Raw genomic sequence first — 21,673 nt, forward strand, 5'->3', positions numbered from 1 at the left:
CTGTCCTTGGGAACAAACAGGCAGCTTAGTATTTCTGAGACGAGGTTGTATATCTAGCAGCAGACATATCTAGATGGCTCCTAAGAGTGGGGGAATCAGTGAGGAGGCAGCCTGCAGCATCAGGGAGGTCATTCTGAGCAATAAAAAGGCCTGGGAAGGAAAATGCAGCCCAGACTTGCTGAGAGCTGTTTTCTGGTTCCCTGTGTTTCCTTCTGGGGTAACTGGAGCATGATGGCTACTCTAAGCTTGCAATGCTGTGAGCAGGACCTGATGAGGATGGGGGGGACAGTCTGAAGTCCTCCTTTGCACCCAGTCTCCATGCTCAGGGCTCCCTGTCAACGAGCTGCCTCTGACAACCTGGCACTGGTTGGCAGGAAACCTTAGGCAGAAGTATTTGGATGGGATTTAGGTTGTCCAAACACATTGCAGCATGCCAATGCCATCATGAAGAAACAACCGTGGTTTATTTGCAACAGGGAAATTCAGTGATAAAATTCAGTGGCTGGTAAAAATGCTATTGTGATGGTTAGACATGGGGTACAATACCTTTCCCTTCACATGATGGGATCTTAAGAGCCAGGGCTACACAAGATGGATTTTTTCTTACCAAAGTTTTGCAAGATGGGGGAAATGTTTTGACTTATTTTAAAATACAGAAAGGAGAAGAAAAATTAAAGTTGGATTTTATTAGCAATATTTTTCATTTAAATTTTTGAAAAAGAGAAAAAATGGGGGAAAAGATCCTCAAATTCCTCTGATTTGATCCAGTCCCACCAATGTTACGTGAGGCTTCAGTGGGCATGGAGCAAGGTCCAGGCAAAATAATTTTCCTCTCAAACAGAAGCAAATGAGATTTCAATTTCAATTTAACTACATCAGTATCGACAAGAAGGGTTAAAATGCCCTTATAAAACAGTAAAGCCAGGTAATTTCATGTCTGGCACCAGAACATTTTAAAACAAGACATTAAAAGCACTTCCAAGAGGCACAGGATTGCTGCTCATAATGTCCTACTAAAAAGAGAAGCTTCAGGGGGAGATAATCAAACCTCTCTCCTCAGACCCAGCATCTGGGAAGATAGGAGCAAGAGGATAGCCAGGCTTTATTGCTAGAACCCATTCCAACAGAGAGAGAAACTGGGGAGACACAAAAAGTAAATCATGCATTTGTGTCCACCAGAAAAGATTTCCAGTTACAGGGAGAAGGAAAACCTCCTCCTGTCATGCCTCCCTTTGCTCTGTCAATTTGTTATCTAGTCCTTCAATACTGTGCGAACCAGGTAAATTCCTCAGCTGTTTTCTTGCCGCACTCCCCATTCTGCATTAATCTCTTCCTTTTTTTTTTTTTTTTTTTTTTTTCTGTTTTGCTAGCTGGAGCGGGTCAGAAACAAAGCCCTCTGCTCTGGTGCCCTGATCCCTGGAGAAGCTGAAGTGACAATATAGATCAACACCTTTCATCCAAGAAGGCAGCTCTCAAAGGGGCATGAGATGCAGCAGCCTGGGCAGGCAGGGGGCCACAACATTACCCTAGGAAAGGCAGGACCATCACAACACTGTGTCCCACCCATGTCTTTCCTGTGCGCAGCTCCTAACGTGGTGGCAGACCATGAGAAGGAGGAAGAAAGACCCTTTTTATGCTGAAGTTCATCACTATAGTGAAGCTGAGGGAGCAATCTTTTGTCCTTCAGCAGCCATAAACAACATCCCACCTTATTTCTGTTATCAGTTGTGAAAACCAGGCATCTGTGTCCTCAGGGACAAATTTCTAGTACCTTTGACATTAGGCAAAGGTTGAAGCTGAGTGTGTCTTGGTCTTTAAGCCAACCAGACCATAACTCCTACATGGTTCTCAGGTAGGTTAAGCCTTGATGGCTCTGGGCTTATGTGTAAATATTCTTTTAAAGTTGGTGGGTTCTTTTTATCCCATGCATTACCAATTTGTACTGTCAACCATAACCATAGCCTGCCACAGAGCACCTTTTAAGGGCCACACTTCAGCACAGAGATAACTCACAAGCTGACACAGGTCATCTGGGTCCTCTGTGCAGAACGAGACCTATTCCATGCACTGCAAACAATCACTCATGATGGCTCACAGTGTCAGTGTAAGGCAGGTAGGGAAACAAATCAGCAAGATACCACCATGCTGAAGTGGAGCTTCATCTGAGGCAAACTTAGGAGGCACCTGGAAGTCATTCCCACCAGAGGATTGGAGCCACATTGCAGAGGCTATTGTAGAGCAGCCTCTAGAGAGTAAGTCATCCCATCCCAAGCTAAAATCAGACAAAACTGCAGCCTAGAAATGCCCATTTCTCTCCACCAGGTCCCTTTAATGCTTATGGCAATTTGCTCCTCTGACAAGCCATCTCCAGGAGAGAAGAACCTCTAATCAGAGCTAAATTTGGACAAAGTTACTTTACAGTGTTGCAGAGAAGCTTGCTGACAGCAGGCCAATGCTGCATGAACATGCATGCCTGACGGTTCAGATTGGATCAACACACTACAAGATGATGTAGCACTACTAAACAGGCTGGAGTCGGGCATGGACATGCAGTTCACCATTACCCAGAGCATCTGACAGAGAAATTGTGCATGTTTTTAATTTACAGCCTGTCTTTATGCCAGCCACAGGACAGACAGCCAATACCTAGTCCATCACAGAGCCTGCTGGGACAAATCAGCCAGCTATTTGGCATATTTAAAACTTCTGATTCAGGTTTTTTTAAGGAAACCAACACCACGAGTCATTATGCTCAAAAGTCATGGTGTTAGATTTACTGTGGCACCGGAATATGGCTTCATCATGAACCGATTCTGCCTCAGATCTTGTCTCAGATGTATTCTCTAGAGCATCCAACTCAGCATTGAAAAGGAGTTTCAGTAAGAAAGGCTGGTGCCAACAGAGGTCAGTGTATCACCATAACTCAGTCTCTCCTAATCTTATCCAGTAAAAATAGGTCACATTGTAGATCACCAGGGTTTTTTTAATGGGGGAAGTAACTTAAAAAATGTATTTGTAAGAAACATCTTTTAAGAGGAATAACCTTAGTCACTAGCTCATCCTAAGAATAATAATAGATGAACAACAAAACTCCCTATTTTTAAAGGAAAAGAAAGAACTTTAGTGAACCCAGCATTTTTGACATTAATTCCTTCCCCACCCCTCAAACACACACAAACATTTAAAGCGGATGATGAAAATAAATGAGAAGTTTATAAAATTACCCTATGTAGTTTTAATTATCAGAAAGGTCACTAATGTGACAGGAAGTGCACCTTCTGAACTACAGCTCACTGTAGGACATTGTCTTTGCATCAACAAGCAACTGTACATGGAAATGTGCTGCTGAAACAGATAAAGCCATTTGCTAGAGTAAACAGGAAGCTCACTTTCTGCCATATTGAGAAATCCGAATTGACACACTGTAGAAAATAGCCACTCTTCCTCAGTGACCTTCCTCTTAAGGAAAATCAAGAGCAATTCCTAGGACAGCCACCTCAAAAACACCCACCCCGCCTGACAGCTTCGGTGCCTGCATGCTGAGCAGACATCACCTACACTGACGAAGTGGTGAGGACACACTCAGAGTTGACTCAAGTTACTCCCACTCTCTCTTATGAAAGTGGGTGCAAACAGCCCTCCATTGACATCGGCAGAAGTAGGAGGAGGATGGAGCAACAACAGCAGCAGCCAGAGGAGGAAAGATGCAGTCTGCTGGGCTTGCTATCAGCTTTAATTCTGGGGCATCAATTTTTGCCTTCTCATCTCTCAGCAGTTACTCCCACTAGTTCCCATTACCAACCCATACCGCAGTCGCCATGTCACCAAAACCCACCGGGCATTTGTAGAGTAGGAGGCAGCAGATGGGATTTTGCTGGGATCTCCAAATCTGCTAAAGATTTCTTAAGCAATCCTGGTTTTGCCTCAGTTACCCAAGGGTGGGGATGGTAGCACCGATCTCTTTCCAGCTTTTCCAGACAGGCAGTCTCTGTGTATCTGTACCATGTTTTCTCTAGCAGGGTGTCACCTGTCTTTGGTGTCCTTTACACCCCACTCTTGTACCAGCAGTGTAATGAACATCACATGCTGCAGAGAGGGTTATTAGTCATGAAAAAGGAAGCTCTTCTCAAACGAGGGGAAGCAAACTGAGCAATGCCAGCCTCCAGCATCCCTTGACTGAGAGGACTCGTGTGCCAACCTACATAAACCTCCCCTTGCGAACAGAGCTTAGAGAAGTCCTCCAAGCACCGGGAAGATAGAAGTGACCACTACCGCTACTCAGCCTCACTGCCCGAAGGCACAAGCCTACATCATCGTTCAGTGATCTCCCAGGTAACATTTGAACCTTTTGGCCAATGCCAGGTATAATTGTTCTATTTCAAGCTTTACTTCCAAATTACAGAGCCCACCTTCCTGTCGCTTGCCTTCTGCCACATCTGCCAGCAATATGTCCTTCCCCTCTCTATGCCTTCACTTTTCTCTCCATCATCACCTCAGCTTCCATGTTAACTCTCACCTCTGATAGCTCTTTCCATTTCCATTAATCTTTAAATCCTTCCAGTGTATCAATGCTGTGATACCAGCTCTTTCCAGAAGATATCACAGTCTTAACATGGTATTCACCTGTATCCTCTCTTCCCTAACATGACTTGGGTGCTGCTAAACACACTTTCTTCTCTAAGAAGACAGCAGCTGATGAAGATGAGGGTCTTACACGTCCTCAGATGCTATCACTGCTTGCATTTACAGCTTGCATGAGTGTTGTTTTGGTGCAGCGGGAGAACTCGACATCAACACCAACTGTTTTTTTTTACTTTCAGGTTGTCAATATGCAACACACAGCACAAACACACTCAGTTAACCAGTACTTTCAAACAGCTCAAGCGATCTACAATCTTCAGCAAAATCAATTAATCTACAGCTATATCTGCCCTTCAGCCATTCTTTTGCAGACACACAGTTCCTGCTCATACACTTCCCAAGGAGATGCCTCTTGCTCCTGCAGCCGTTTTCCCAGGCAGGCCCATCTGCTGACTAAAGTCACCACTCAGGTCATCCAATAGTCCTGTTAATAGTTCATAGGGCAAGTGGCTTCTCATTTTCCAAGAGTATTTTCACGTGAATAGGGGTTCAAAGTTCTGTGTCTCTCCTCTGCAATCTCATTACCCTCTGAAATCTCAGTCCACATTGACACAGAGAGATAACAGCAAAAAGGTAACAAAGATCTAGATTCAGTGTTTTGTAAGTTTGTTGACACTGATGTGAGCATGGAGCACGATAGGATCAAGGTAAAATAAACCAACTATGCAAAGCCAGGTAATTTCTTCAGGGCAGTTACTTCTCTGTTCTGTCAGGGACATATTTACCCACAATAGGTAGCATTTGTGAACTTTTTATTTAAACTTCTCTACTTCATGTCTGTCCCGTCTCTCATTAGCAAAGAGATTATAGTTTCTCTTTAAGATAAAGTAGATAATCAGAACAAGAAGTAGGTAAACAAAGGTTGCTAGGAAAAAGGATTATATCTCCTTATCCAGGATTAAGAAATATTTTTACATCTTCTTTCCTGCCCAGAGTCCTTGGCATGACAGTAAAAAACAGTGAAGCAAACCCTACATCCCTGTATTTGCCAGTTCCAGGCATGTGACAGCACGTGGGTGCAGCAGTAATGCCAGCACAGCCATGATGTTTAACTACCTTCATTCACATCCTAGGTGCATTTATGAATATTTGGAGACTCTCAGTTTAGATTTATTAGGTTTTCTCAAAGGCGTGTCTTTTTGGGAAGGCAAGGAATGACAGTCAGGTTGACCCACAATGGCTAGAAAACACAAGGACCAAAATTGTCCCAGTTGAATGCCTATTTCCAACACACACAAAAGCATGCAAGAAAAGTAAGATTTATCCAGCCTGGTATAGGTTAACTATGCATTAAGCATAGTAAATACTTAAAAAAGTTTATAAAAGGCAGGATGTACAAACCAATCCCTTACAAGAGAAGCCAGCTCCCATCAGTCACTGCTATCTCATTGACAAGATGTTTTATGTTCTGCCTGTGATCTACATTGGGAAGATGCTCCACCAGCAGGTTACTCCTGGGCAGACAGCATCCTCCCTGCTATGCTTCTCACTGTGTGGGGCTGGCCCACACCAACCACGTACTCAGTCACCCAGTCACCTTCTCAGAGCATATCCTCACCAAGGACTATAGATACTGTATTTTTCCCTACACACTCAAAGGGAATGAAGCCAGTCCCATATCCCCTTCCTTCATGCCTTCATCCTGCTGAAGGCAAATAGCCTTTGCCTCACTTTGGTGAACGAGGCTGGAGAATAGTCCCACCATGGTTTTCAATCAAAGCTTTTTTTGTAGGAAGCAAAATCACAAAACACCAGATTCTGAAATCTGAAGAGAAGTAGTGGGCCTTTGGGTAACAGAGAGAAATTAATCTTCAAACCTTTCTTTACTTTGGGAAGCTGTGCTACACCGAGAAAGATCCCAGAGCACTCAGACCTTGGAGTCTGAGAGCAGCATGCACAGTATCTCCATTTAGAGATGGAGGAAGGAGTAGCTGGAGAATTGCAAACCAGTGCGCCTGTCCTGTATGCCCAAGTTAGCTCAAGAGAAAAATTATGAGGCTATTACGGATTTATAAAGTGTGAGGTTTTCAAAACTATCTACTTTCCTTTCTGGCAGAACAAATAACCTAGCGGGTAGGCGATTTTGCAAATAATTGGGTATTTTTTTATTAAATAAGGTATCTGCACACACTTCCTACATTTGGGTTTTTTTTGTTAATTAAAGGTTAGGACACTTGACTTGCCTCCAAACACCCTACCTTCACATTCCTCTCCGCATAGGGTAAACAGGAAATATTGCATAATTGTCAATGTTCCTCATACCAGTTTGGCATCAACACGGTGCCAAAAGAGCATTTAACACCTTCGCTCTTAAAAAACCCAGCAGCTTAATTACTATTGGAATTATGACTAGGAAAAAAACAACAGCCCAGTTGTTGAGCAAACATTAGAATGAACTGAACATTTTATTTCTCAATCAAGTTGCCTTTGTGCTGCTCTATGGAATCACCTTGTTTCCAGGGCAAAGTAGAAGTGAAGCAGAGCAATGAGCCAAGAGCATTTGTCCTGTTTTACCAATGATTTGGCCGAGTAGCACAGAAGCAAAGAAATCAGCCCAGCTTGGTTCTTTCAAAACCATGCTATGTGGAACCCCTGGCCAGGAGAAGGATACTTGGTTCTAGAGAAAACAGTTAATTCTAGGGGGAATCTGCATACAGCGCCACAGAAACCATGTTTAACATTTCTGCGTGGCTAACCACAGTTTCTCCACTCTTTTATGTGTGGGTTATTGTGGGAAATTATCGTCCAGAGACATTGAGCACTTACTTCCTGCTCGCAGTGTCTGAGGACTAACTCAAGGCTTTGAACAGCAGTGGTGGAAAGGCCAAATACTTCAGAGAAGGACACTGGAACACCAAGAACACACTTTGGGGAAGTCCCACAATAGAGGAGCAGTCCAATTCATTACTTAAAATGTTTATTAACATCTGCCATATCATTGCTGGTACATCACTGTAACATGAAAAGACAAACCACGAATCAGATTCTGGTACAGGAACCACAGAGTCTTGAAAATCCAGAGCTTGTCATCAGAACGTTCAACAAAACTAAGCTCGAGCTTGAAGAGGTTTATGGGAAGTCACAAAAGCTATCAAGGTGTAACATCAGTTAACTTTACCTCTCTAACCTATTTCATCAAGCCATGGGCCCACAAAAGAAGGAATATCTTCAATTCTAAACAAGAATGCTCTCAAATGTGGATTTAGAAATCCTCATACAGATAAATTCTGCAGATCATTGGACTTCTCCTTGTCAGAGTTACTACAAGACGAAAGCATTTCTTCTTTGTTATTTAGCATCGGTGTTCAAGCGGCATAGAAATTCTGTGGGATCCCTTTCACACCCAGGCCTGTTATCTGTTTAAAAAAATTAAAGAAAGGAAACACAGAAATCTCCAACTGAGTACAATGAAAATCTTCAAATGTTGTACAACAAATACTGTAATAAACTACGCGTACGTGGAGGCTCCCCTGCTTCAATAGGAGCCTAAAAAGAGTCATTAAAGGCAGTTCTTTAGAACTTTTTAAGATCTTTAAGATTATCAAGCACCACTCAATAATTTTGCTAATTTACACATTATCTGCAGCCCTTACATGTGGTCTTTATGTCCATAGGAACGAAACGAGTCATAGTAACTTTTAATGAAATGAAATGAAATGAAATGAAATGAAATGAAATGAAATGTGAGCTTGGAAAATACCAATTGCCTTCTAGAACTGGAGAAACAACATTCCAATCTTCCTTCCAAGTGCATGAGCAGCTGTGCAAAAGCAGCTGTGCCCAGCTGCAGTACAAGCAACACATCTGGACCAGCACATCAGGTGAACAGGATGAGCAAGGCCAGCCAGGGGCACCTCACTCTCAGAGCACAAGGCTTGGCAGGTCTGAAACACAAAAAGATCTGCTGACCTTGAAAATCTCTCCTGCGTGAGGTTCCTTAGCTAAGGTGGTCTTGTCCAGTCCGTCATATGCAGAAGTCACATACATTTCTGAGTAGTCTTTTCCACCAAAGCAGCAAGAGGTGATCCTTGGAGTAGGCAGCCTCACAGTTTGGATTCTTTTTCCTGGGAAAAATGTGCAGTTGTTTCCTTATGTCCATATAAATATTAATGCACACATAGCACAGATGTGTCGTTCACTCAGGAGGAAACTCCTCTTCAGCCAGAGGCCATCTCCTAAAGGATAGCTTGTTGGGAAATCAAATTCTTTCATCTGCCTCATCTCTAACAATTTTTCAGCCTCTCTCCTATATGTGTGAGGCTTTGTTTTCTTTCCTCAAAATGAAGTAACACACTATGTGAAGCCAGGAAGAGCAGAGACACCTGGCCTGGGATGGGATGGTTGTCATTCCCGAACAGAGTTTCCCAGTTAAGCATTTCAACGCTGAATTTTTTCTTTTAATTAAATTTAATTAAATTTTAAATTACATATAATTAAGAATTGCAGGTTTGTAATATTTCTCACAATAGATATGCAGTGCATTTTTTAATTTTCTTTTAGTGATACTATTAAGAAGTGGGTGTGCTACATCAGGAGGATCCTTGTGGGAGCAAGGGTATTTGACACTGGAAGGCAGCACGAGGAGCTGTGCTCTCCATGTGATCGGAGTCTGGACCAGCGATGCTCATGGTAACCCATGGAGCAGAAACCGGCAATAAATGACACCTTCTTATCTCACCTTCAAACCATTCCTCCTGGCTTTTGTATTTGTGGCACGTAGGTGACACTTGATTCACATGTACTGAATAGAGGCCTTACCTGTCTCTGGGTCTATACGAATGACTCTCCCACCATCAATGCAGGCCACCCAGAGCTTCCCTTCTGCATCTACGCACATCCCATCGGGCATTTGCTCCTCCTTTTCTAGATGGTACAAAAGTTTGGGGCAGGCTGCAGGGAGAGTTACAAAGCTGGTGTTACGTGGGGTCTACCAGTTCTGTATCAGATGCCAGTCTAACATCTTCCACGCTCTTGTAAAGAGATAAATTCATTTTTTGTGAGAAAGAAGTGCTGCAAAATGTATGATGTCATATATGCATTTAGCAGATGTGTTAAAAGCCTAACTTAGCCTGACAGAAATAAGCCCCCAGTAGAGCCATTGCAGTTTGGAATTGTACCAAATTAACGCTCTTATTTTACCAAGGGAAGAGAACGAAATGCCCCTGTCCCTCTTGTTAACCCACTAGCTGCCCACCATACCACCACTGCTGCAAGTGCAAGAACTTCTCCTGGACTTCCGTTTCTCATGGCAGCCTGGATGTCTTCTTATGAGCAATGCATCACATAAATAATGATTTAGGTTTAAATGTTGGTGATAAGCAACCTCTTACCTTTTAATGGCCAACCAAGCTACCAGTTTTGATACAGCCTGGACACCAACTTCTAACAGTCTAGGCTGCAGTGCAGATGGGTTGGTGAGCACATGGAAGAGTGCCCATGGGCAGCAGTCTGCCTGCTCTGATCCAGTGCCTTATGGCCATTACAGCACCCAAAAATAGACAATCACCAGCATAAAGTCAAGGCTAGGAAGCTCAAATTCATTTTTTTGTATTGAGGGAGGAGGGGAAATGAAGTTGCATTAAATCTTCTTTAGAAATCTTATATCATAAAATCTGTAGAAATAGATTTTCTCTGCAAAATGAGATCTGAATGTAATTATTTTGTATGATTTCCACCCATGATAACACAAAGTCCACACTCATTAGAATATAACAGTTCAGCAGTTCAGCATTTCAGCAATTTAAACTCCCGTGAAGTACAACAGGTTGATAAAGCACAAAAATATTTCATAGAGTTTTGAAATGAGTTTACATCCATTTTACTTGCGCTTTATTTTTCTTTTTTGCAGATAGAATAATAGAATCATAGAATGGTTTGGGTTTGAAAGGACTTTAAAGATCATCTATTTCCAACCTCCTGCCATGGGCAGGGACACCTTCCACTAGACCAGGTTGCTCAAGGCCCCATCCAGCCTGGCCTTGAACACTGCCAGGGATGGGGCAGCCACAGCTTCTCTGGGCAACCTGTTCCTGTGTCTCACCACCCTCACAGTAAAAAACTTCTTCCTTATATCTAGCCTAAATCTTTCCTGTTTAAGCTTGAACCCAGTACCCCTTGTCCTATCACTACAGTTCCTGATGAAGAGTCCCTATCTGGCATCAAATAATAAAAAAATATTTGTCCAGAAAATGAATTTAAGTGCAATTTGCCAAACATCTGAGGGCAATTTTAATGTCAAAATTTGGAAACCTCAGTCGCAATGATAACTTGATTCTTTAAACACAATTCCGTGATATACATGCACACACATTCTCTATCTGTATTTGTGGAACTAGTACAATCAAAGCATTCCAGTAGATGGCACTGAAGAATAAATAGCGTCCTATAAACTAATCTTCATTCTGCGGTATAAATGGCTTCTTCCCTGCAACTCTATGTACGGGTCTAAATATAAGCCATCTATCCAGATGAAAGTAAGGTGAAGGACTGTCAAAAGTGTGTTCACCAAATACAGCTGGTGTGTAACTAAATTTGACAAAAACCCCAGTCAGCTGACAAGCCATACCCAGAAGCTATGAGATCTGTCAAACAAATCATCTTACACACCCAAGTCCTGCTGCAGAAAGAATGTTAGAGCTATTTGTCACCGAAATTAGAAAAGCATGTGTACCGATCTTCCCAGTGTGCACATCATAGCTGAAGGCATGCACAGCGTATGCGAGGCTGTCGATGTGAAAGAATGTCCTGTGGTCCAGGGACCAGTCCAGACCATTGGAGATGTCCACCTGGTCTAACTGTTTTATTACTGAGTGGTTGGGGAAAAGTGTATAGAGAGCTCCTTGCCGCCTCGCTCGGACCCCTGGTGCTGTCTCTTCAGCCATTGTACCTGAAATGGAAATGGGAGCGACGGTTAGAAAGTAGAAGCTTATTATTCCTCATGCTTGATCAAAAACCTCCTGTAACTGTTAGTGAGAGGTCCAAGGGAGAAAGGACTACCCAGGTCCCATCAGATTGGTGAGAGGGATTAAAAGGTGCAGGTCAGGAGCAGCTGCCTCCCATGGAGGTGATCCTGGCAAACAAAAGGACAAGTTTCTGCATTGCCATGAGGTTCAAGTCATATACACCAAGACCCAAAGGAGCACCACAACATGCCAGGGGATGAGGTTGCTTACAGCAAAAGCCAAGAGGTAGGCAAGCATCAGGTGCTCTTTTTGTTGTTGCTCTTTGTAGACTAATTTCATCATTTAAATGGGCTGTGACCTTAAAATACAGGTGCTGTAAATTATGGTTATCTCAGAAGCAAGTGGGGAATACCACAGAAGTGAGATTTTTCTTTAATGAATTTATGTCTCAGTGTTATGCTCGTTGTTTAGTTTCTGATTCTCTCTTCTCCAGAAAGGAGAGAGCTCTGCAGCAATAGGACGGGAAGCACTCAAAGGGGGAATTCATGCCTTCTTTTAACTGTGACAGACTGTCTCTGTTGGCTTCCCCTTCTAGAAGACTTCATGTGCTTGTTTTACAACACTTAGCCAAAACCCCTGTAAAAGCACTGATCCACCATGCACAGCTAACAACGGGTTTTTCTCTCTTATTCTTGTCTAAACTCTAGTGATATGTCAGCCCTCAAGCGTACCAGTGAGTCAAATGAATTTCCTGATTTTTGCTATATTTGGAATAAGAAGAAAAGGCTGGGTGGACAAAAAATGCAGAGCCATTTGAACTCCCATCAGTCACTCTCTGCTTCCAGTGTGGGTTTCTGTGCTTGGGTCATCATTTATATTGGAGGGGAAAAAGCACACGGGGATTCTGGCTTCATCACAACCAGTGGCAAAAGTCCCTTTTGCCTTCGGGAGGCCGAACGTCTCTCTCCACATTCCTGTTTCCCATAGACTAACCCAAGGAGGCTGTACATGAAGGGTTCAAGCTGCAGCTCTTTTACTGTAGGAGCTGCATCCTCCTCTACACCTCCAGAAACCTTCCTACCTGCATGAGCCCCTCGATAGCTTTTCAGCTCCCGTGGAGGCAGATGTTTGCAAAACAGCATCTGCCAAGTAGAAGGGGAGCCTTCCTGCCAGATAGCTGTTGTTGGCAGCCCCTGTTCTCATTTGGGTCAGAAAATGTGGGGTCCCTTGTCCTTCTCCATTGGGCGGTAACTGAGCAAAGCATCCACAAGACGGCTCACGCTCACAATCAGTAGTTTTTGTGGGGAACTTCACAGAGGAACCGAGAACATGGAATAAAACACACTCTACAAAATGCACTGTAATTAGTTCCTCTTTGTGCTGGGGGAAATTTCTGCCAGGAACTTACCAGCAAAAAACCTCCCTTCTGGATCCACTTTCCCATCATTGAATCTGTTGTTGGGTTTATCCTGCTCGAGCTCAAGGATGGTGGTGACCACCTTGGTGTTCCAGTCCAGAAAGGCAAACCTGGTCCCCAGGGCGATGACGTAGCCCCCGCATTGCCGCAGTGCCACCGAGCCAACACGGGCATCTGTGGGCAAGAGGGAGCAGGACATGGCAAGTGGCTCCAGGCCTTCAGTCAGCCCTAACCGCCCCACCTCACTGAGGACATCTGGGCCAGACTGGGACATCCCTGACCTGGGAAAGGCTGAGCTGATGTAAGATCCTTCTCCTCTGGGATCTTTAGCATATCTCACTGGCACTGTGCTCCCCAGATCTTCCCACCTTCTGGACAGACAGATTGTACCTTTTCCTCTGCGGGTTCCAATGAAACATCCCATCTGGGCTTAGCAAGGGCAACATGCACATGACTCTCCACACCTAACCACAGTCCCCTCTGCTCGGCTGGCTCAAGCCACACTGTGTTCAGCAACATGTCATGGGAGGACAGGGAGTGTGGCCCCATGGAAAGTTAGGGAGACCGCCATGCTGTGGGACTCCTACCAGGAAGGATGGGCAGGAGCAGAGAGAGAAGATTCCCATGGTGAAGCGATGAGTATGGACTCTTACCCACGGACACGCTCTGCACCTCGTTGGTGAGTGGGCTCCAGCGGCAAACTTTCTGTGAGTTAATGTCTACATAGATGAGTGCGCTCTCCCTTTCTTCCCAGACCGGACACTCTCCCATCCTGTTCTTCTCCTTCACAACAGATTCGATTTTGATGGAGGAGGACATGGTCTGAGAGGAAGAATGCCAATGATGGATTTAATGAAAAGCTCTCATTGTGTGGATGATTTATGCCTATGACGCCTAAAGGCAATTTGTAAATGGCAAAGCTTTCCAAATCCCTCATGACAGAGTAATTTAGGAGGTTCCTGTGACATTTCCATGGCCTCATGGCTGGAACTGAGCTCCAGGCTCCAAGGCTTCTCCTTAGCAAACCTTTCCTAGGCAAGAGACTTTGAACCAGAGCTATTAATAAGGCACCAGCCTCCAGACAAGGGAGTGCTGGGGATACTGCCCTGGACCAGGACCAAGCTGTCAAATGGGGATTGGTGATCCCACCTGACCATGAGAAGGGAGAGTGGGCAGCAGCACTGATGATTCAGGTGCCTTTTTGTGGAAAAACGAGGCTCTTCCTTATTAACACTGGTTCATTGACTTGCTCCACAGGAAGATGTAAACCCTTCTACTGTCTGCAGTTTGCCACTGAGGCCACCGCCGACCGAGTGCCTGTTCCCACACGGAGCCAGTGTGAATATGCAAACACCGAGGAAGGCTCCTGCCTTTGAAATCCTGCTGCTTTGTTTTCCCTCCAAGCATTTCATCTTCATCGGCCCCCTCACCACCCTAGCCACAGCTCCAACCCCTGCCACAGACTCCACATTTCATTCTGTGCCAGGCTGCAGGGTGTAATTACCCCAACTGCTGCTTCAGGGCAAAGCCACCTATGAAGCTCCCATCCCAGGCGCCTGCTCCTGCCAGGGGGTGTTCATGCCTCATCCCTGCTGTGGCAGGATGCCCAGAGAGACACCAGCCACTCAGCCACCACCTTGGAACAGGGTGCCAAATCCCTCACATTTGTGTTCAGAGGCCACTGATGCCCTCCAACACAGGCAGCTCAGCCCCTGCCCCTGTCACAGTGTGGGATGTGAGCAACAGCCTCCAACATTCAGCTCTTACAAAAGAAAGGGGCCTGCTCACTGCCTCAGTCACCTACTCGCTGCCTCAGTCACTGCTAAAGGAGACACCACCGCTGCTGCACCCACTGGCCTCAGCTCATTTTTTCCACCGATCAGAGAGAGATTTCTTGGGAGGCAGCCAGTCCCTGCCATAATATTCTTCCTATGGATTACTGTCTTGAAGAGGGCATTGTTTCCTTGTAGGTAAGCTGGTGATAAGGTATACAGAGAATTAATTAGCAATAATGCATTTCAAAGTACTGGGAAGACCCAGTAATCACCCTGAGTGGAAACCCCAGGGCTGAGGACCCAGGATCTTCCCTGCTCTCCAGCCCCAAGCATGCATAACAAGGAGTCACACCACCATGGTAAGGTCCAAACAACCCATTTATCAAATATATCCTTCTCCCTTCCAAGAAAATGTCCATGAGAGGCTGGACACAAGCTGCTCCACACAAGAAAACAGCATCAGTCTAAAGCGTAAATGAGAATACCCAGCAAGATGCCAGCAAAACCTCCTAAAACCTGTTAAGCCATGCTCGAGCTGGAGAAGTGAGTTTCTCTTGGGTTAAAGTTTTGTGTCATGTGGCTGCCCCATATGGGACTTGAGGCTTGGAAACACAATGCTGACTTTATTGTATTGTGGTCTGGAAAACACAGAGCTGTTCTCACCCCCGTGGGAAAACGGGGTCGAGCAGCAGCCTGGCATCCGCATGGCTCCACAGAGAAAGAAAGTCTCCAGATCTGCAGCAGATGGTGTGTATTTGTTTTTCGTTTTGTTTGCTGTTTCATCGACCAAACTGAGCCTTATTAAACCTCTCTCTTCCCACCAGCTCCTGTTTCATTTACTGCCCCTTCTCCAGCAGCAGCAAAAGCAGGGCCTGGCAGATAATCCAGGGTGAAACACCGATTGACAGACCCATCCTGTGAGCCACATGAGGAGTACGCAATAACACCACCTGTTTCCCAAGGCACAGGCAGATGAGAAACCAACCTGCCCACACCAGCTGCCTGCTTACCCCTCTCATGCCCACTCCATGATGCTGCCTAGGCCTGCCCTGTCCCGTGGAGCCTCAGCACACATCTCCCTTCCCCAGCTGCACAGCCAGCCTCAGCATCTCATCCATTCTCCAAAGAAATAGATCTAATGTGTCCCTCCAGCTGTGGGTTCCTTTTTTTTTCAAATAGCTGCATATTTTGGCTCAAATTTACCCCTTGTTTTTAAGCAGAGGGCACCCAGAAGGGAAGATTTGTGCCTTGCTGGCAGAGGTTTTACTAATTTTCACAAGCAACTAAAAAGTGAGGGTTTTAGCAGGAAATTCATCCAACTCTAAGTGGCAGCACTGTCACCCAAAAAAGGCCCCACAACCTGGCAGGGATGCAGCCCCTGTTGCCCCCCATGCCTGGTGGTCCACCTCCTGCTATACCCTCCCTGCTGGCACCCCATGTTGCTATGTAGGAGCAATGATGTTCCACAGAATACAGCATCTCAGAGGGAAAAATGGGGAAATGACCCCAAAAAGCCGTGTTCAAAACATCCCAACTTCATCACTCCACAGGCATCCTGCTGCCTCACACCTTTCTGTGGGGCACCTTGCACCCTGATTGGCATGCAGGGAAAACAAAAGAACCATTCCAAGAAGAAAACACCAACTCCTACTGTATTCTCCCTAGACAAATCCCTGCGAATAAAAACATTACCTTTACCCTGCCTGTTTCCCCTCTGCAACATTTTGTTGGTGTTCTAACGTCCTGGACTCATGCCTAAACCCCTTATGCAGACTAAGGGGCTGACGGGTGTCACTGAAACATTTTCCAAGTTAAACTGTTTAAAGTTACCAGAAATGGGAGACCATAAGGAAAATTTCCTGTCAGGAATAGAAAACTAATGTAAAAATATCTGGTCAGCTCTCAAAACTAAAACCTCCTTCTGGCAGCTATTTGAAAATTGCTTTTCTAATCCTCATAAGGTGGTCATTTCAGTACCCCTCAGATACAGGTAAAAACCAAACAAATGACTGGCCTTAACAGGTTTCTTTACTGTTTCTCCTCCTCTCTCCCGCATGCAAGCACACATCATGTCATTTTTCATTTCAAGCTGAAGCTTTGAATAGCAGGCAGACAGCTGAGGTTTATAATGTGTGTACAGTGTACACACATTATATCAGCAGTGTAGACTAAGGAATCTGAAGAACCCCTTTCTCTTGGTCAAGCAGCTGACTATTTTCACTGAGCTGGAGGACGCCTATGCGAAACTCTGCAGCTCATCCCATCAACACAGCTGCAGAGGGAAATATCGCAACTCCTGGGCTGGTGCCTCCTTTCCAGCGCTGGTCCGATGAAACCAGCTGCTGTTTTTGGCGACAGTGAACAATGTGCAATAGTCGATGCTATCTGTGCCGAGCAGGTAACCTTTTACATTTCGTATTCAGTCAGCAGTCACATGAATGATGAGGCATGGAGCAAAGCCCTTCTGAATGGTCTGGTTTGTGGTGCCAGCAGCAGAACATGTGATAGGGAAAAATCCTTGCTCAGAATTTTTCTCATGTCATAAGAGTAGGAGAGGGAAACTGAGACTTGCACCACTCGGTCACCCTGAGGGCTAGCCCAGTCTCCCCAAATTAAGAGGCAAATGAACGTCTGGGGTGATAAAAAGAGGAGGTTAATAAAAGATGCAGGGGAGGGTTTTGTAGTCACTTTGAATGATAAGGAAAAAACTACTCTTGTGATTAAAGCATATTAGCATCAATAAGGTTTGGCTCCTGTTCCCAGCTGTGCCACAACCTTCTTGTGTGAAAAGAAGAACCCGCTCTCCTCGCAGGGCTCCTCACCTCCTACATGCAAAGCCCAATCCCCGCCTCAGTGGAGACCTGCAAGCTGTTGCCTGCAGCACGCCCGCGGAAGGGCTTTGCCTGAGAGCCTCCATGATTCCCACAGATGCTGCAGTTCAACAACATCTTGCCTGGATTTAAGACTTTTGGGGGTTTTCCTTCTTTGGCATTTGCCATTTTTTTGCCTGTGGGAGATGAAGACAGAAGATGCTGAGTGCCTTCTCTCACCCAGCCCTGCTCAGCAGAGGTAGGTGGTGGTGGGTCCCCCCCGGCAGCTGGTCCAGCAAGGTGGGGACAAGGGCAGGCTTGCCATGGGGACAGAGTTAGGGGGAAAGGCAGGAGGCAGGTTGCTGCTGGCAGTCACTGGCCCCACCATGATCAGAGAGCGCAGAAGCCACTTGAGAGGAATCAGCCTCAACCCAACATGCGAGAACAATGCATTTCTTTACTAGTGCAAGACTTTAATGAACATGTTAGTTTGATGTTCAAATGATTAACAGGATGAATGTTTTTCCCAGATAAGCAAATAGCCAAGATAGACCCAGTATTATCCTATCACAGTCACCATCCAGCTACATTTGGAGATTTAAAAATTACAGCCCTAGGCCAGAGACAGATTCAAGCATTTCTAGCAAAAGAGGCAGTCATTTCCAAGTTGAGCTCCTGCCAAGCTCATTGCATTACAGGCAAATTGGCTGTGAGTGCCTTGAGGACCCTTCTCAGCCTTCCTTGGCCTCCCAAGGCTCCAACTCATTTCAGCACAAATCCTCTGCTTGCTCTCACAAAACTTTTCACATTGCTTTGTTTTCCTTTTTTTAACCTAAATGGTAACTTTGAAGGGAGGTTCATGTAGAACAATATGCTTTTTTTCACATCATTCAGCTGGAACGCGTATTCAAAAGGGAAATTCTGGTTTACTATCATTTTAACTGCCTCCATTTTAAAAGAAAGTGACTGGTTCTCTGGTGCAGGAAAAAAGAGTAATCTCTTTTTTTTTTTTTCTCAAAAATATTTCCCAATGCATTTTTCTCTAAAGGAATTTTGCAGGAGAAAACCACATTTCCCACTCAGCTCTTCTTTTTCTGGTGACGTGAATTACTTCCCACCACAAGCTGTGGCAAAGCAAAACCACATCAGCCAGAGAGACAAAGCATTTGCCTAACCACGACTAAAAAACCCCATGTGCTGCTTTGCTGTGGAGCAGCTCAGATGCTGCATCGTCGATCAGCAGCAGCGCTAGGCAGTGCAGCAGCTGGGACAGCGTTACCAGAGCACATCTCTGATTTACTCAGGTGGTTGCAAATGCTCTGGGAGCACCCCCACCACATTTTGCACCATCTCTTATTCCTAACCCCACCAACATCTAGACTTACCAGCACAGCATCACATCTCCCACCCTTAGCACACCACTTCAGTATCCCCTATATCAACCTTTTCAGAGGTCGGTTCCCTTTAGGAGGAGGAGACACATCTCAAAGGCTTTGTGGATGCTGCTGGCAAGTGGTGCACCCCTGCAGTAGAAGGTGCGTGTATTTGTTGCTAGCCAGCCAGCTATTCTTTTAATTATTTCCACAATATCAAGAGCCTGTCCCTGCCGTGCACTCCATTTGTTTCTGATATAGCAAAGCAGAAGTTTACAGAGACGTTGGCCAAAAGCACTGTCATTAACAGCAGAAAAATAAAATCTGAACCTTTAAAAACCATCTTATTTTTTTAAATAAATCAAGCTTTGGATATACATGGGGAGACGTTGTAACAGTCTTCCAGGACCTAAAGGGGCCTACAGGAAAGCTGGAGAGGGACGTTTTACAAGGGCATGTAGTGACAGGACAAGGGGAATGGCTTTAAGCTGACAGAGGGGAGATTTAGATTAGCCATTACGAAGAAATTCTTCATTATGAGAGAGGTGAGGCACTGGCACAGGGTGCCCAGAGAAGCTGTGGCTGCCCCATCCCTGGCAATGTTCAAGGCCAGGTTGGAAGGGGCTTTGAGCAACCTGGTCTAGTGGAAGGTGTCCCTGTCCATAGCAGCAGGTTGGAACTTGATGATCTTTAAGGTCCCTTCCAACCCAAACCATTCTGTGATTTATGATAAAGGCAGCAGTGCACCCCTGTATCTCTGGCTGACACCCCACCACAGTGTTTCCTTCTGGGGTGACCTCCTCTCTCCTTTCCCACTACTTTGGTTTCCTCTGATGCAGCTCCTACCACTTCTTTTGCTGATCCCTAGTTTTTATCAACACAGTGTAGCTGGGAGAGTGTATCCAGGCACTAGCGTACCACATATACTAATGTGGTGTCTAAACAATTGTATCTGTCTTCTGTCACCTACCTGCATGTGCTCAAACAATAGCTCTGTATTTGTTCTCATGGCTTTGCAAATATTTAGTAAATCCATCGCTCCTCTCTTTTTTTCATAGCTCTCCAAATTACACTCATGTTGCTTATTCCCCTTGTAGGTCCATCCCAGCTTTAGTTACTCTAGAAACTTGACTTTGCATATAACTGGATTGTCCCTATATCTTAAAGTCATTCTTCACCTAGACAGAGTCATCCTCTGCTGCTGTCTCCCTCTTGGAGATGACAACAGGCATGGTTAGAGTTAATGAAGACACAGTTATTAAAAACCTGTGCCAGGCAGGCACGGTTGCAGCTACTTACCCCAGCAATATGCCACTTGACAGCGTTGTCTAAATGTGAAGCTAAGGCTTATCTTCCCCTGGCTTCGCCCTTTTGTAGGCAGAGCTTGGTCCCTCCCTGGTGCTTGAGAAGTGAAGAACTGGAGCTCCCCGGGCAGTCAGTGCTGCCTGCTTTTATTTCAGCAGAGCTATATTGCCAGCAAAGGATTACTTGAGTTTTCTCCGGCTTGGTTGGGAATAAATACTCTTCACCTATGATATAGATTTTGGTCACGAGGGTGAAGAAATCCTTCAGGGCACAGCAGCTGCTCCTCCTGATACAGCCTTTCCTGTCAGTGGGTTCTTGCTCAATCCTAATGGAAATCAGCGCAAGTCTTTGATCAAAGAGGTGAGCGCCATTAATAAGCAAGGGATTAAACAAAAGTCAGGAAGCCTTCCTAATTGAGGGAACTGGCAACCACGCAGCTCCAGTTTGAGACTGATCCAGTGCCCCATCATGGGACTCCAGTCAAAATATGCTGGCAGCACCTGTTTGGGTTCCTCAGGGCTGGGGCGCGGGAAGCAGCTAAGGCCTCTGCACTGCAGGCTGCGGCGAGGTGCGCTCCTGGGGCGTTTCGGTAACCCTAAAAATACAACTCTCCTGGCAGAGTTGGCTCTTCCTGCTCATGTGATGCCTATGAAACCAGCGTAGCAAAGCCCAGCGGGTAATCCTACAGAGGGGAGGTGGTATTTACCTGTAAAGTGTCTGCAGAAGCTTATTGTACCTGCTCCCACACTCACAGGCACAGAGACACATACTGTCAGGGATGGGGCAGCCACAGCTTCTCTGGGCAACCCGCTCCAGTGCCTCACCACCTCATAGTGAAGAATTTCTTCCTAATATCTAATCTAAATCTGCTGTCAGTTTAAAGCCATTCCCCCTTGTCCTATCACTACATGCACTTGTAAAAAGTCCCTCTCCAGCTTTCCTGTAGGACCCCTTTAGGTACCGAATGTCTGCTACAAGTTCTCTCCAGAGACTTCTCAGGCTGAACAAGCCCAACTCTCTCAGTCTCTCTTCATAGGAGAGGTGCTCCTGGCCTTGGATCATCTTCGTGGCCTCCTCTGGACTCACTCGAGCAGGTCCACATCCTACTTATGTTGGGGGCCTCAGAGCTGGGATGCAATACTGCAGGTGGGGTCTCACAAGACCCCCACTCGACCTGCTGATCACACTTCGGATGCAGCCCAGGACATGGTTGGCTTTCTGTGCTGTGAGTGCACACTGCCAGCTCAGGCTGAGCTTCTCATCAATCAACACCCCAAGTCCTTCTCCGCAGGGCTGCTTCGTACCACTTCTCCACCCGTCCTGTAGCTGTGCCCGGGATTGCCCCAAACCAGGTGTAGGACCTTGCACTTGACCAAATACCCCCACATGTTTTAAAGAGGAAAAATGGTGACTTGCAATAGTCACATTTGAACCCTTGGTTCAAAGCAGC

At 45.5% G+C, this 21,673-nt stretch overlaps 1 protein-coding gene and 1 long non-coding RNA gene across 2 annotated transcripts; both read right to left on the bottom strand.

The window, feature by feature from the left end:
• Nucleotides 1-666: 666 nt before the first annotated feature.
• On the bottom strand, nucleotides 667-18,856 carry LOC115603821. Its single transcript, XR_003990002.1, has 3 exons — nucleotides 18,846-18,856; nucleotides 6,821-6,824; nucleotides 667-832 (listed from the first exon to the last, which is right to left on the bottom strand). It is a non-coding gene; the product is annotated as an uncharacterized LOC115603821 (long non-coding RNA).
• Nucleotides 7,577-13,782, bottom strand: LOC115603820 (regucalcin-like). Its single transcript, XM_030476176.1, has 6 exons — nucleotides 13,614-13,782; nucleotides 12,952-13,134; nucleotides 11,312-11,527; nucleotides 9,400-9,531; nucleotides 8,551-8,705; nucleotides 7,577-7,997 (listed from the first exon to the last, which is right to left on the bottom strand). The coding sequence occupies exons 1-6, from the start codon at nucleotides 13,777-13,779 to the stop codon at nucleotides 7,947-7,949; spliced, it is 903 nt and encodes a 300-aa protein (XP_030332036.1). The 5' UTR covers nucleotides 13,780-13,782; the 3' UTR covers nucleotides 7,577-7,946.
• Nucleotides 18,857-21,673: the final 2,817 nt, after the last annotated feature.

This window comes from Strigops habroptila, chromosome 2, assembly GCF_004027225.2.
Source record: "Strigops habroptila isolate Jane chromosome 2, bStrHab1.2.pri, whole genome shotgun sequence".
Lineage (NCBI taxonomy): Eukaryota > Metazoa > Chordata > Aves > Psittaciformes > Psittacidae > Strigops > Strigops habroptila.